The 14,652-nt window shown below is 36.8% G+C and overlaps 3 protein-coding genes across 3 annotated transcripts; 1 reads left to right on the top strand and 2 right to left on the bottom strand.

Moving 5' to 3' along the window:
- Positions 1-2,525: 2,525 nt before the first annotated feature.
- On the top strand, positions 2,526-5,317 carry LOC149400047 (homoarginine-6-hydroxylase 2-ODD-C23-like). Its single transcript, XM_089611934.1, has 12 exons — positions 2,526-2,647; positions 2,724-2,839; positions 3,099-3,217; positions 3,284-3,347; positions 3,497-3,564; positions 4,046-4,104; positions 4,224-4,386; positions 4,496-4,515; positions 4,598-4,644; positions 4,726-4,806; positions 4,887-4,976; positions 5,045-5,317. Exons 1-12 carry the CDS (start codon positions 2,614-2,616, stop codon positions 5,171-5,173), a joined length of 990 nt encoding a protein of 329 aa, XP_089468060.1. The 5' UTR covers positions 2,526-2,613; the 3' UTR covers positions 5,174-5,317.
- A 114-nt stretch (positions 5,318-5,431) lies between these two features.
- LOC149400048 (FMN-linked oxidoreductases superfamily protein) lies at positions 5,432-7,521 on the bottom strand. The gene is made up of 3 exons (XM_089611933.1): positions 7,100-7,521; positions 6,917-7,023; positions 5,432-6,501 (listed from the first exon to the last, which is right to left on the bottom strand). The coding sequence occupies exons 1-3, from the start codon at positions 7,478-7,480 to the stop codon at positions 5,754-5,756; spliced, it is 1,236 nt and encodes a 411-aa protein (XP_089468059.1). The 5' UTR covers positions 7,481-7,521; the 3' UTR covers positions 5,432-5,753.
- Positions 7,522-11,022: 3,501 nt separating this feature from the next.
- On the bottom strand, positions 11,023-12,779 carry LOC149400049 (putative WRKY transcription factor 15). Its single transcript, XM_089611735.1, has 3 exons — positions 11,969-12,779; positions 11,763-11,891; positions 11,023-11,654 (listed from the first exon to the last, which is right to left on the bottom strand). The coding sequence occupies exons 1-3, from the start codon at positions 12,610-12,612 to the stop codon at positions 11,495-11,497; spliced, it is 933 nt and encodes a 310-aa protein (XP_089467861.1). The 5' UTR covers positions 12,613-12,779; the 3' UTR covers positions 11,023-11,494.
- Positions 12,780-14,652: the final 1,873 nt, after the last annotated feature.

Raw genomic sequence — 14,652 nt, forward strand, 5'->3', positions numbered from 1 at the left:
CCACAGCGGCGGTTCGGGTCGACGATGACACGGCCCGAGACATGACGGAGCTGCCGCACGAGAGTCGGCGAGGCGAGGCCGGGTAGAATCGAGAGAACGTCGGGTGGATAACTGCGCCCAAATGTGTGTTTATACAATATTGTTGATTCCCAATTTTGATAACATGTGTTTGGTGTTGCCGGGGTTGACAGTAGCTGGTTTATTGACATTGATGTTAATAAACTGTCTAGTTTATTGACATTGATGTCTATAAACCGTCTAGTTTATTGACATTGATGTCAATAAACCATCTGTTTTATTAGCATGTTCTGTTTGAAATTCTAAACATGAGCATGTTCTTTTTTTATTTATATTAATGTCAATAAACATTGGAACTTATTGGTATTGATTTCAGTAAAATGTCACAGTGAGTTATTGAAAAATAATTAATTCCTGTTCTTTTTTATTTATATTAATGTCAATAAACATTGGAACTTATTTGTATTAATGTCAATAAAAAGTCACAGTGAGTTATTGAAAAATAATTAATTCATGTTCGTTTTTATTTATATTAATGTCAATAAACATTGAAACTTATTTGTATTAATGTCAATAAAAAGTCACAGTGAGTTATTGAAAAATAATTAATTCATGTTCTTTTTTTTATTTATATTAATGTCAATAAACATTGTAACTTATTTGTATTAATGTCAATAAAAAGTCACAGTGAGTTATTGAGGGTATTTTTGTACTTAAAGAAAATAGATAGTCATAGTTTAGGATTAAATTGAACTTCTTTGATTTTGGTCCAAAATCATTGTGGAGGTCATATAATAGGAATAATCCCAAATTTTATTGCATTCATAAAAGGAAGAAAAGCCCAATTTGTAATTTTTTATTTGAAATAAAAAGGCCCCTTTTTCACTTACACATTGAATGAGTTTGGGCGACTTTTGCTCTTCTTGCCAATGTGCCGTTACACAATGCGACTTTTCACTTGCACGCTGAACGAATTTTCCTTTTTTTATCTTGCTGAAACGATTAATGCATAGGAGAGGAGCTTCAAAGAATTAATCTTTAAGGTAAATTTTGATTAATAAATTTTTATTTTATTATATGTCATTTCATAAACACCAACTTGTTTCTCTCATAATTAGTGATTATTTGAGAGGTTTAAAGACAAGTACATTGAACCACCAAAATGGGAAAAGCAAAGAAGAGAATTACAATCATCTATTGACTTCAAGCAAAGATTTTATCTCTCTAACTTTAATATTTTAAGTGTTGATGTTTTAGGTTATTGAATTTGTTTAATTTTTTTTACTTGTTGTGTGTGATTTACTTTTTAGAACATAGAAATATCATGTCTTGTTGAAAATATGTTTCGGTTATGAAAAATTAGAGATGCACTGCTTGATTTAGGAGAAACTTGTGAAGATCCTAAAATAAAGAATGAAGCTAAATGTCTAGCGGAGTACGAATTAGAAAAATTTTGAATTTTTGCTAAGCATGATTATTTGGTGTGGTATATCATTTTTCTATCAATGTTGCAAGTAAAAGCTTACAAAGTGAAAATATGCATATTGAGATTGATGTATAGATCGATTGAGAGGTCTTATCACATATTTTCATAATTATATGGAAAATGAGTTTACAAATGCCATCATCTCGATAAAAAGATATTGCAAATGAGATGGAAATCGAACCCAAATTTTTAGAAAAACGTGTGATTCATCAGAAAAAAAAAAAATTTGATGTAAGTATTGATTGTGATGAAAAACTAACTCCGAAAGAATCATTTTCAAATTGAGCATTTTCTCTTTATCATTGATCAAGTTATATCTTCGCTTACCAATAGATTTGAGCAATTTGAAACATATGAAAATATTTTTGGATTTATTTTCAATTTCAAAAAGATAAAATCACTGGATGAATGTATTTTGAAAAAAAATTCATTGAATCTTGAAGACGTGTTCAAATGCAATGGAGTTTCTGACATTAATGAGTTAGATTTCTTTTGTGAATTAAAAGTGATAAGAGAAATTTTGGTGTAAGAAAATAGCAGTCCGATTGAAACACTTGATTATATTAAAAATGTATATTCTTTTCCAAATACGTGCATTGCTTATAGGATATCTATTCAGATAGCTGTGGCTTTCGCCGAAAAGGGTTTGCAAAGTTGAAATTAACAAAATCTTATTTGAGATCAACTAAGTTGCAATAGCGGTTGAACGAGTTAGCTGTATTGTAAATTGAAAAAATATGTTATCCGAGTTTGAATTCATAGATGTAATTAATGCGTTTGTATTACCAAAAGATAGAAAAGTTTAATTTTTATAAATGTCTACTTATTAGATTTTTTGTTTGTGTGTTTGTCTATTAGTAAGTATTTGAATAAAAAATGGACAAGTTGACGTGCTCAATCATAAAAAAATTTGATACGCATTTTTTTGTTTTTTATAATTTTAAGAGAATAATGTTAAAAATAATTGTTAAAAATGTATACTATTACTTTAAAATTTTAAATTTATTTATTTTTTATGAGTCCTAGCTTTTATGTTTCGTGACTCGACGACGGTTAGGCCGGTCCAACGCAAAACAATTCAGCGAGAAGAGTGAGGTTTATCGACCGCCATGGCCACAGATTTCAAGTCAATCCCTATAATTGGTAAATTTCTCACACATGCAATCTAAATTCTTCGATTTTCTCTCTTGCACAATATTTTTATATTATGTTACTGTAGATATATCACCTTTGTTGGCAAAGAGCGATGATCCGGAAATGGCCAAAGATCTAGAAGTTTCAGTTGTTGTCAATCATTTAGATAAAGCTTGCAGAGAAGCTGGCTTCTTCTATGTGGTACTTAATCTCAATCCGTCTTTCCTTTATATGCCATTAACGTTTGTGTTTGCTTATTACTGCTCTGTTTGTCTGGAATTCATTGTTCATCGTTTTAAAGAGAAAGAAATGGCCGATTGAAAGAAGTCTGTGCGTTGATTGACAGTAACTTCAAGCGTAGATACAGATTTGAAATACAAACGGAACTCAATCGTCCTATTTTATTCTGTATATACAATTGAAAATTATTGACTTTGTTGGAAAACGCTGGATTGAGCAGAAGGGACATGGCATACCTGATTCTCTACTGAAACAAGTACGCCAGCTGTCCCGCGAGTTCTTCGAGCTTCCATTCGACGAGAAAGTTAAGATCAAAATGACCGCTGCTAGCGGTTACAGGTTAGTATTCCAGCGGTACGGCTAGAATTTGTTCTAAGCTTAATTAGGCTAAATTTTTTGTTGCAGAGGATATCAAAGGGTTGGAGAGAACATCACTAAAGGTGTAGAAGACATGCACGAAGCTATCGATGTGTGTAACTGAAACCCATCTGTTTTGTAGTGTCGCTTTGGATAGGTTTTAAGATTTATGTGGTATTTAGTATGGTTATTTTTTTTAATTTCATTTGAAGCTTGTTCAATTTCATACTTATTGTTGTTGGTGATACTCTATGCAAACAGTGTTATAAAGAGTTGAATCCAGGGGCTTATGGAGATCTTGGCATAGTAATGGAAGGTTGTAATCTATGGTAAGTGAAGATGGGCTTTGTTAAGTCTCAACTAACCTATAGTCGTGTGAGATAATTTGATATGAGTACGACCTCCAATTATTATACAACAGTCGTACTGGGATATCACAATTCGAGCGAGTGTCTTATCCAAATGGAGAGAGAGAGAGAGAGAGAGAGAGAGAGAGAGAGAGTACAATTTTATATAACATTTTACTTGGACAGAGAAAATAAGAAACATAGACTATGCATTCATTGCTCGATTCCATTACTTTGCTTTGGTACAATTTTATATAACATTTTACTTGGACAAGCCAACAAATTAACCAACAAAACTAAAAACTCAGTATGAAATGTTTGAAAGTGTGTTTGCTAATATTTTTGCTGATGACTAGTTTTTTGGTTTGTTGCTGTTATCATTGCCTTTGCACTAAATTTTCTGGTCTTCCTAGCTCGGAGTATAAGTATTTAAACTCATTATTTTATCTCTTACTATGTGTAGGCCACTGGATCCTCCAAACTTCAAAGAAGTGATGGAAAAGTATATTAACCTATGTACAGGCATGTTTTCCGAAAGAAAACCAACTTTCCTAAGGGGAATTTTTAAAAGAAATAAATTGTTCGTGTTTATATCATCTTCTCTAGTCCTTACAGATCCTTTTGTTTTTTCTTGCTTATAGACCTTTCAAGAAACATAATGCGAGGAATAGCTTTAGCTTTGGGTGGATCACCCTATGAGTTTGAAGGGGATAGAGCTGGAAATGCATTTTGGGTAACACGTATAATAGGTTATCCCGGAAAACCTGCAAACGAAATGGGTCATAGCCTAAATGACATTGGATGGTAATTCACAAGGTTTATTAGTTCTTTTTTACTTGTAACTTTAACTGATGTCATTGATAGCCTTCCTTCTTTCGTTTCTTTGATTGGTTTTCTGGTCGAACAAATCCAGTGGAGCTCACACCGACTATGGTAAGCCTCACTTTGAGCTGAAAAGAGTGACAATATTTGTTTATGCCGATCTCAGTTTTCATAATGTAATGAAACATGGCAGGTTTGTTGACATTAGTCAATCAGGATGAAGATATAACCGCTCTTCAGGTACAAGATCATACCTTTTTTTTCGCGTTGAAACAGCCTGATAAACCGTTTATAGTATTAACTGAATTGAGTCTTTTGAAGGTGAGAAACCTGTCAGGAGAATGGATTTCAGCCCCTCCTGTTCCTGGAACATTTGTGTGCAACATCGGTGACATGTTGAAGGTAATATACGTATTTTGTCGTGAATTCTTCAACAGTAGTTTTTATGACCGTTGATTCACACTTGTTTTGACGGACATCAGGTCTACACAAACGGCTTGTACGAGTCGACTTTACATCAAGTTATCAATAATTCCCCACAGTTTCGGACCTCTGTCGCGTACTTTTATGAGGTGATTCATGTTCTTGTAACCTAAATCATTTTTAGTTATCTTTAACTTCTTGCTTGTTCATTGAGCAGACAAATTTTGACACGGCCGTAGAACCGCTGGATATATGCGTTAAGAAAACGGGCGGGAACAAGAAATTCAAGAAGGCCGTTTACGGAGAGCATCTAGTCAGCAAGGTTCTGACAAACTTTACGTATTAGCGCATATAAGTGTTGCTGTTCATATGTAAATAAAGTATCTTCTACATTATTTGGGTTTCTAGCAAAATAAAATAAATAAACATTTCTAGGTTGTCCTAAATCCCTGTGTAAATCGCCTTTTTAAGATCTGTCTTCTCTTCGAAATGATGAAAATAAATAATAATCTTTTTAGAATAAATTTTTTACAATGTCTTTTCATGAGCAAGAGCCAGGAGGCTAATTTGCAAAAGCACCAATATAAGAACAATATTACAGACCTTACAAAACAGTCCCATCTTTTCGATAACTAAAATATTGCATTCTACAGTACAAGGAGCGTAAAAAACTGATGCGTGTTAGCACAAGGAACGCTCAACAAAATGAACTATCTTTCAGGGTGATTTAACCATTCTACATAGAACATGTTTTTCAACCATGTAGTCCTGGCTAGTTTAAAGAAATAGCGCAAACAATCAGGATCCCAAAACCAACATTCTGACTGGCTTATCACGTTCAATACGACGAAGACAAAAACCAATTTGCTTCAAAAAAACAAATTTGCTGCAAAACAATTTCCGGTAGAAGACACGTAGAGATAATGTCACGAGTCGGAACGAGGAAGATCTTCTCTCAAAGCTCCAGCCACCAGACCGTCTCTGTCCTCCTCGAGGTAGAGCGGAATTCTGACTCCGAGTTCCCTGAGCCGATCAACCAAGCCGTAGAGAAACTCGAACGTGAGTATCGACTGCTTGTTGAAATCGTCCCTCACTTGAGGCTGAAGCCGAAACCAGTCCCCCAACATCTTGTGCACGTGGGAGCGGATCATCCGCCATGGCACGGGATACTTCTCGCACAGCTTCAGATACTCCACCACCAAATCACCCTGGTCCAACACTCTGTCGTCTTCTTCGCCGCTCACCCACTCGGCGGTCCGAAACCCGGCAAACAGAGCCGGGTTCTCGAGCAGAGTCTCCGCGGAAAGAACGCCCTCGACGCCGGTCTCGGCGAGACAGCGACGGACGTCCTCCATGTGCCTCACGTTCCCGTTGGCGAGGACGGGAATTCCGACACAGTCTTTGACGGCTCTGATGGCTTCCCAGCTGGCCCTGAACTTCTTCCCGTCCTTTTCGTCTCTCGTCCGTCCGTGCACAGCCAAGAGAGAGCACCCAGCCTCCTCCAGCATCCTCGCGTACTTGATCGTGTCCTCCAATTTCGGGAAGAGCCGGATCTTGCACGATACCGGAACCTCGAGGTTGTTCGCCAGTTTCTCCACCAGACACTTCACCAGTGTAAGGTTGTCCATCAGAAACGCTCCGTAGTTCCCACGCCTAGCAATCCGCTGAGGACACCTGCACAGAAATTCCATTCAAATTCGACTGCTATTCGCTTTGTTGATTCAATTCAATATCCTTATGAAAAAGTAATCACCGCGGATCGGTTCCGCGGTCGAATCCATTTTGAATTTGATAAATGTATTGCTTGTGAAGTATGTGTTCGTGTATGTCCTATAGATCTACCCGTCGTTGATTGGAAATTGGAAACTAATATTCGTAAGAAACGATTACGTAATTACAGTCTTGATTTTTGTATATTTTGTGGTAACTGTGTTGAGTATTGTCCAACAAACTGTTTAGCCATGACTGCAGAATATGAACTTTCTACTTTCGATCGTCACAAATTGAATTATAATCAAATAGCGTTGGATAGTTTACCAATAGTAGTAATTTTCGATTATAGAAGAAGCCTTGATGGGATTTGCATTACCCCAAGTTAATGTCGACGTAGTCACAGTAAGGCTCAACTCTACGAGCCGCTTCTAGCAAAGTGTCGGGATCGTTTGCACAGAACTGAACGAAGAGCGGGCGATCCTCCTGCGAATTTCAATGGTTATGCGATCAAGAGCAACGATCCCCAAAGACTAGTCCTAATTTATTTGTTTTTGCTAACCTTGCAAGTGGTGAATTCTTGGGCTCGATACTTGTCGTTCTCGGAGAAGATGCGAGAGTGGAGCATCGGAGTGTAGGCGGCGTCGGCGCCGTATTTCCGGCAGAGCATCCGGAAGGGGAGCTCGGAGTTGTCGACCATGGGGGCCACCACCAGCTTCGGCCGGCCCAGACTTGTCCAGTGGGCCCAGGCCCGGTCCACCCGCGACTCCCCGCCCAAGCACCTCGCCGGAGCAGGACTGCCACGTTGCTCCTCTTGCGGTTTGTCGGAGCAGAGGATGTCGTCGTCGGCGGCGGCGGCGGAGGCGAGAGTGGAGGCCATGGGGGAAGAGCGGGAGAGCGAATTGGCGAAAGAGGTGAGAGTTTGTGGCGGTTCGAATCTCATGAGAAAAACAAAACCCCCACGCACCAAAGGTTTAGGGGAGTTTCGAAAAGTAACCCAGTTTCGAAAGGGAAAATATCAAAATTATCCCTTGCATTTTCTATAATATCACATATATCCCCTCGATTTGTAGTTAATGATTTGAGTAACGCTTAAGTTATTTTAATGTGTCAAATAAATACTTTGAATATTTTAAAAATGACAAATTAACCTTTCTGATTTTTTTTTTTTTAAGGCAGTTTTGCTGCAGTGGGGATTGAACCCACGACCTCCACACAGGAAGTGGTGTGGAATTACCAATAGGCTATCCTAGGTACCACATTTATGATTTCCAATCACATACCAAACGGTTAATTTCTAACCGGAAATTTCATGGTTACCTGCCGCTAACCAACTATATAAAAAAAATGGAACTAACGATTAATTAATTGATTAATTGTTATAAAAAATACAATTAACCGATTAAATCTTTAACCGTTTTAAACGGTTAATGATTAGGCGTTCACCATCTAAATTAGTTTAAGATTTAACCGGTTAACCATTTTTTCAATCTTTAATTATACCCTAACATCCGCAAAACTTTTTTTCTAAAAAAATAAGATGATTAAAAAAAAGGGTCCCGATCTTTACTATTGAGGAATATTATCTATTTGAATTAATTACGATCTTGCCACAGAATCTTATGTGGCATATCTTTTTCATTTGGGCTTGCAAGCCTTCTGATTTTTGTGATCAAGTTCTAGCTGGTCCTTCTTTCGACCCTTTGATATTGGGAAGACTTTGCTCACAATGCCTTGACTTTGTTTACCGCTCTCTCTTGGCCTCTTCCTTCTCGACTTCGTTATGAGTACTAGCTATGGAAACACTCTTAAAAATGTTGTTATGCGATCCTCTGTGATATTTTGACTCCTACATGAGTCTCTTTAGTATTTATCGATTATATTTTTTGAGAGAAAAAAAAACTTGTACATTCTTCCTTCCACACTAGTTTAATCTTCTTCTTCAAAATTTCAGATTCATTTTCTCCAACTTCTTCATTATGTAAAGAAAAATTGCCTCCTACCCTAAGCCTTCTTCATTAAGGGCAAATACAAACTGTAATGGGTCTAAGTGACGAGTTAAATGAAAATTATGCTTATACAGGAAAAGAGAGTAGCAACTCGGATCCAAAAGATGACAAATAAAAAAAACTCTTACATTATCCTCATTTTAACGGCAATATATGAAAGCTCAAAATATCAAACTTAAAAACATTACTACATATTCTTATATTACGTGTAAGTCAAAATAAGAAGAAAAAAAATTCATAATCTTATCGCAATATACAACTCGTAAGTTCAAAATGATGTTTCATACAAAAAACATCAAAATTAAGAAAGTGAACTAAGACCATCTCTAAGGAGTTAGATATCGTGTTGTTGCCCCAAACTTAATGATTCTCGAGGGATTATAAAAGGGGCGTGATAACATAGTCTGTATGATTATACCATCCTCCGAGTCTAATAATTAGCCATCATGATAATAAATCACATTGCATGGTCAACTCTAAACATTTGTATTGATGGCAAATCGGCTTCTTTCTCGTGAGGTTAGGTGCTCGAATATGGACAGAGTGTCTGGCTTTGTTGGCATTAGCAATCGCCCCCGTCCTCTTGGTTTTTTTATCCGATCAAAGGTGAAACGGCACACGTTCTCGGCTCATGAGCATTCTTAGAGGCCTATAGGCTCAGATCGACGATGTCTGGAACTAGTTAAGAGTTCAACGGCACAAGTGGCGTATAGCGCCAACACGAGTGGCTTAGGGTTGACTACACATGTGATGGTCGGATGTCCGAGTTGAGAGTTATCACTACAACAAATACAAACTATATGTAGCAAAGAAGCGGCATTTGTCGCTTCTAAAAACTATAATCACCGTTTCTAAAATAAACTAATAAATGAAAATACTTATGAAGCAACTAATTTCGGCAAAAAACAACACTACATTTTGAAACAAAAATTACCATGGTGATAGCCGACAACGACAAACTATCACGACGGACTAGGGGTGGCCATTGTTTCCGATTTTGAAGTCTTATAGATCATAAGAAGCAAATCAAACTTTCATGGAGGCATGTCGGAAATGCTGCCAATGGGATCTCGTGTTGAAGATCGATCGAACCCTCATTCGTTAACATGTTCTCATGTACGTAAAAATAACAAAACAACTAAATCACTTGAGTCCGTGAATATAAGTTCGGATTTCGCGTCAATTTTACATCAACACATACCTCTCCAATCTTTAACCATACCTACATTCGCAGTTTGAGGGTACCCATTATTTAGGCACTCATGTATTATGTATATTCTAAACACATTAAATCACTTGTGACTTTTATTAATTTAAAAAAATATCGATTGGGAAACACCAAAGGCCAAAACCCCATTTGATTAACTTTGGTTTATTCTTTTGGGTCCATTATCAAATAGATCTCATAATCTTTGCAGGGCTGTGATGCAGAAGAAGCAGCATCTTATCTGCTGCGTTTGGCGACAAGTCCATGCAATGCCTCTTTCACGTGCGAAGAGCGACAACAAACAAGTTTGAACGCAATCAGTGTCCTTCCAAAACCACCACATATTATATATTTCGTCAAACTAGTTTGTGAAGTTCAATTTTCACAAGATCTTGTCCATTCCCAACGTGGGTCTAAAAGAAATTTAAACGAATTCATTTTTTAGCAAAAACCACCGAATTTAAGGAGATGGGAAGTTTCCCTTATAGTAATAATAGTGATAGTGATAATAAGATAAACTTTGAATAAAACCACATGGCTCGTGACCACACACACCGAGATGTTCATTGTTTGAAAAGGTCAGTAGTTTCAATTGACTTCTCTCTCTCCCCTAAGTTCCGCAAAGGGGCTAATATAGTCAGCACATAAAACATTGGCATAAAGGACAAAAATACAAAATGTGTGAAAATGATGAATCCATAATACCGATGGACTTTGGGGACCAAATTTGAATAGTAAGGTTGACGTTAAGGCAAAGGGAACTGAGGCAAAAGAACAAATTTTGTGACAGTGAATGGTGGGTCCCTCAATAAAATACTTCTTGATTCACCCACCACCCACTCCTTTTGACTTTTTCATTCATTTTCATACTACTACAATTTTCAACCTCTTTATTCGTTCTATTTTTTTTATTTGTCAAGCCAACTAACTATTCTCACACACAAACCAACAACCTAAATTAATAAATTAAAATATTATATCTCTCTCTCTCTCTGAAAGTTCTTCAAACTCGTTCACTGCATAAGTTTGAGTAAATTTCGCCGTCCCACTTGCAAACTACCCAACATTCTTTTTTTCTTTTCTTTTTTTCTATTCAATTTGTTAGTATTTCTTTTAGTCAACCGTCCCAAACACGACACACTGGTCCACTTCTTTACAATTCTTTGACCCGGTCCCTTTCCTTCTTCTTTAAATTTTCCTTTTTAAGTTTTAAAGGAAAAAAAAAAATGAATGAAGACTTTAGCTAGCAAGTCGAGGAAGGGAACCAAATAAAAGTAAAAGTCATCGCCATCAATCATCTTCTAAAGTAATTAGGACATCTTCTAAAGTAATTAGGAGGAGGAAGCTAAAGGAAAACATAAAAATAGCAATCAAAATGAAGTGTATTAGTTGGAAAAATCAAAGAGAATTCAATTAGCATTAGACCCTCTCTTTTTTTTTCCTCCACCAAATCCACCATTCTCGTTGCACTATATACTTTTCCATTATCCCCAAAAGAAAAAAAGTAACCTAAAATAAAGCATCATAATACCATGATATTGTACAGTGAAGCTAAAAAAAAGTAACTATATAAATAAAAAATAAAAAAAATAAACCGACTAATTTATCTCCTTTGAGACAAAGCTACTAACCACGGTACCACCGCTACAAGACCCTTTTATTTAATTTTTATTTTCTTCACGGACGACAGATTTCGAAGCAAAACCACATAGTGTTTTTTTTGTTTTTCTCTTCTCTTCTGCTAAGAGGACTCAAGGATGAGATTTGATGGTTCTGCGACAGAAAGAGAGTGATTGTGTTCACCTTCGTAGGTCACAATCAGCATCGCTGGGTCGTCAAGAGCTCTCTCTACGTGTTTACGCGCTGGACATCCTCGAACACTGCTACACTTATAATATCCCCTGTGCATTTCATCCCCTCGTTAATAATTCATCATCTTGAAAATTGCATTACGACAATAATAATAATAATAATAATAATAATAATAATAATAGTATATAATTAATCACCTTGGATGTGGAGAGCCTTTGATAGGTTTCTGTCCGTACTTTCTCCAAGAGTAATCATCCGGTGGAATATCAGCCATCTTTAAGCTTATCGCCGGAACCCGAACCACTTTCTTCATCCTCATTTTTCGACTGTCACACACACATTCATAATATTAGAAAAATAATTGGTAATAATAATAATAATATGTGAACAATTATTAATTAACCTTTTCTTGGAGCAATGGCAACGACCCGAAGACCCGCTGGCGCACTTTCCGGATCCTATGGTATCGGAGCTGCACTTTCGCTTAAGCGAGGAGGTCGATAACGGCGGTTTCCCCGCCGTTAACTGAAACGACGTCGTGGTGGTCGTGGTGGTCGACGACGACAACGCCGGGTTACAGCTCTCCGTATCCCCCGTCAACGACGACAGATACGACGCCGCTTTGTTGTTGCTCGCCGAATACGACGAGAAGTTGATTGTCGTTGCGGAGGAGTCCCTCGGGGGAGGGAGAGGAGGGATCTGCTGAATCGGCGTCGCGTAGTAGACTCTGGTGGACTCGACCTCGACCGGCTTTTGGTCCGGTATCGGGCCTCTTCGGAACCGGGCGTGGCCGGTTCTGGTCCGGCCCAATAAGGAGATGACGCGTTTGAATTTCGAAACGGCGACGTTCGCTACGGCTTCGCAATCCATTATTCTGTTGCCGTTGTTGCTGTTGTTGTTGGATAAAAGTCTGATGAAATTCTCGACGCTCTCTAGCCCAGAGGCTGCTTCTTCGACGGCTGATTCTTCTAGCTTTGACGAGAAGTTAATCTCACCGTTGTTGCCTTTGCTCGTTGTTGTTCTATATGCCATGAAATCAACGGCCATTTTTTTTTACCAACAGCGGATATATTTTAGTTAATTACTTTTTCGTCCTCTTTTTCTTTGCTTCTTTTTTTCTGAAGAAAGGAGAGAGAGAGAGAGAGAGAGAGAGAGAGAGAGAGAATTGGGAGTTGGGTCTTAACTTAAGGGAGAGTGGTCAAAGAGATGGCCTTGGAGGCAATGAAAGTAATAGATTTTCCTTTTCTTTTTCTTTTTTTTCTCTGTCTGCTTTGTGTTTATTGTTTAGTGGGGCCTTGTTTTAGTGACATACCTGTCACGCTAGCACTTGCCGTCAAATGTAGGTTCGAATTCAGATTCAAGTTCAACAGTGTCTAAGAATATTAACCCGCCCACGTGAAAACAACAACCTATTTCTTCTTGGAAAAAATGGGAAACCCGACTCCAAACGCGGGTGTTTGACTTAAGTTATTAAGTTTGATTATACTTTTTTTTTTTAAGCTCAAATTTTAAAGTGTTTGATAAAAGTAATTTTTAATAAAAATTAAAAAGTATTATTACAAAATATATAAAAAAAATTGAAAAACAAGAGATTTCGTAACTTCAAAAAAAAAACATTTTTTTTTCAAAAGTAAATTTAAAAACGCTTTTCTAAAAGTAAAATTATGTCAAACAGTGTCAATACTATTAAATTAAAAGATATTGTTTTTAGAAAAACCTCAAATTTATGTGACCACCGAATCAAATGGTGTTACCTCAAGTCCATGACGAAGAAACTCTGGTTTGACAATGGATAGATTTCGAAAATCATAGTTGGGTCATCTCAATTTGATTATGCATAAGCTTAAATAGACATGCCGTGAGTTTAATTATCCCACACCGGACCACCATCTTATTATTATCTTTTTTTTTCTTATTTTTTCAGAAGGCCTATAAGGCCTTCTAAGTAGGCATAATGCATCGGGAGAGGTCAAAGGTATTTATGTCTCTAACCTATTATTTGTTGATGATACTTTGATATTTTATGGAGAGCAGACGATTAAAATCTAACCATGATCACGAAATGTCTATTAAGCTTTGAGTCAATCGGTGAAACTTAGACAAATCGTTTATCACTTACAATACTAGTTCCCCGACAAAGACTCGTTAGAAGGTTGCAATGATATTGGGACGATGGACAACCTAGATATTTATTTGAGCAACCTACGTTCTCTGGAGAGAGTAAAAAAGATATGTTCACATTTGTGCTCGAGAGAGTTTCGCACAAGTTTCAATAGTGGGACAATGGTCTCTTCTAGCGAACCGAAAAAAGACTTGCTCTTAAACAATCATTTAAGGTATTCTAGCCATGTGATGAAAGTTTCATTCCTTCTAATAACCCAAGTTTAATTGACCGATGAAGAAGATGGAGTCGAAGAGGTAAAGATATATTTGTCTTTTGACTTGTCCACGTATTACAATAGAAACCAAACAAGAGAGCTTGTTCTTCTGTTCTTACTTCTTATTAGTTATTAACTTATTACCATTCTTATTCTATTTTTGTTTTCTGACCAAAGACCCTATAGATTTTACCTTACCACAACCCTTAGATAGCTAGGCTTTCATAAAGCTTACAAACAAATGGGTTATTTTAATTTTGAAGACCAAGATCAAGATAATAGCTGTCAAATATTATATATATGTGGCCACGAGAAAGTAGGAAAGGCACGGGACGAGATGACATGGCAAGGGTGCATGTTTGCTTGAGGACCAAAAGTCAAAATGACGGAAAGCTGAATGCATGGATTGTTGACGTACATCTCATTATTTAATTAGAGCCGTGCCTCACTTGCCTGCCTGTATTTTGATTTTTGACTTCTTAAATGCCCAAAAAAAAAAGAAAAAAAAGAAGACAATTCGCATTGAAGAAACAATTTTGGGTTTACTCATTACAATTCCAAAGTGAGAATCTTGCATGAAGTATTGAAAATTGTTAACTTTTAGACAGTATTTGTTTATTATGCATTTTTAATAGAGAATTTTGATTGGATTTGCATATATTTTGAAAATAGTATGTTTTACATATTAAGTATTAACAAAGAAAAAGCA

Source organism: Urtica dioica, chromosome 4 (assembly GCF_054948205.1).
Source record: "Urtica dioica subsp. dioica isolate 48M chromosome 4, U.dioica_male_clone48M_v1_H2, whole genome shotgun sequence".
NCBI lineage: Eukaryota > Viridiplantae > Streptophyta > Magnoliopsida > Rosales > Urticaceae > Urtica > Urtica dioica.

What these genes read in the sequence shown, in the direction of transcription:
- LOC149400047 (XM_089611934.1), top strand. Translation starts at nt 2,614, where the DNA reads ATGGCCACAGATTTCAAGTCAATCCCTATAATTG. An exon ending in GTATATTAACCTATGTACAG is followed by an intron (nt 4,105 to 4,223) that starts GCATGTTTTCCG and finishes TCTTGCTTATAG; the next exon opens with ACCTTTCAAGAAACATAATG. An exon ending in AGCCTAAATGACATTGGATG is followed by an intron (nt 4,387 to 4,495) that starts GTAATTCACAAG and finishes GAACAAATCCAG; the next exon opens with TGGAGCTCACACCGACTATG.
- LOC149400049 (XM_089611735.1), bottom strand. Translation starts at nt 12,612, where the DNA reads ATGGCCGTTGATTTCATGGCATATAGAACAACAACGAGCAAAGGCAAC. An exon ending in TGCCATTGCTCCAAGAAAAG is followed by an intron (nt 11,892 to 11,968) that starts GTTAATTAATAA and finishes TGTGTGTGACAG; the next exon opens with TCGAAAAATGAGGATGAAGA. An exon ending in AAAGGCTCTCCACATCCAAG is followed by an intron (nt 11,655 to 11,762) that starts GTGATTAATTAT and finishes TGAAATGCACAG; the next exon opens with GGGATATTATAAGTGTAGCA.
- LOC149400048 (XM_089611933.1), bottom strand. Translation starts at nt 7,480, where the DNA reads ATGAGATTCGAACCGCCACAAACTCTCACCTCTTTCGCCAATTCGCTC. An exon ending in AAGAATTCACCACTTGCAAG is followed by an intron (nt 7,024 to 7,099) that starts GTTAGCAAAAAC and finishes TGAAATTCGCAG; the next exon opens with GAGGATCGCCCGCTCTTCGT. An exon ending in TACGTCGACATTAACTTGGG is followed by an intron (nt 6,502 to 6,916) that starts GTAATGCAAATC and finishes ATTTCTGTGCAG; the next exon opens with GTGTCCTCAGCGGATTGCTA.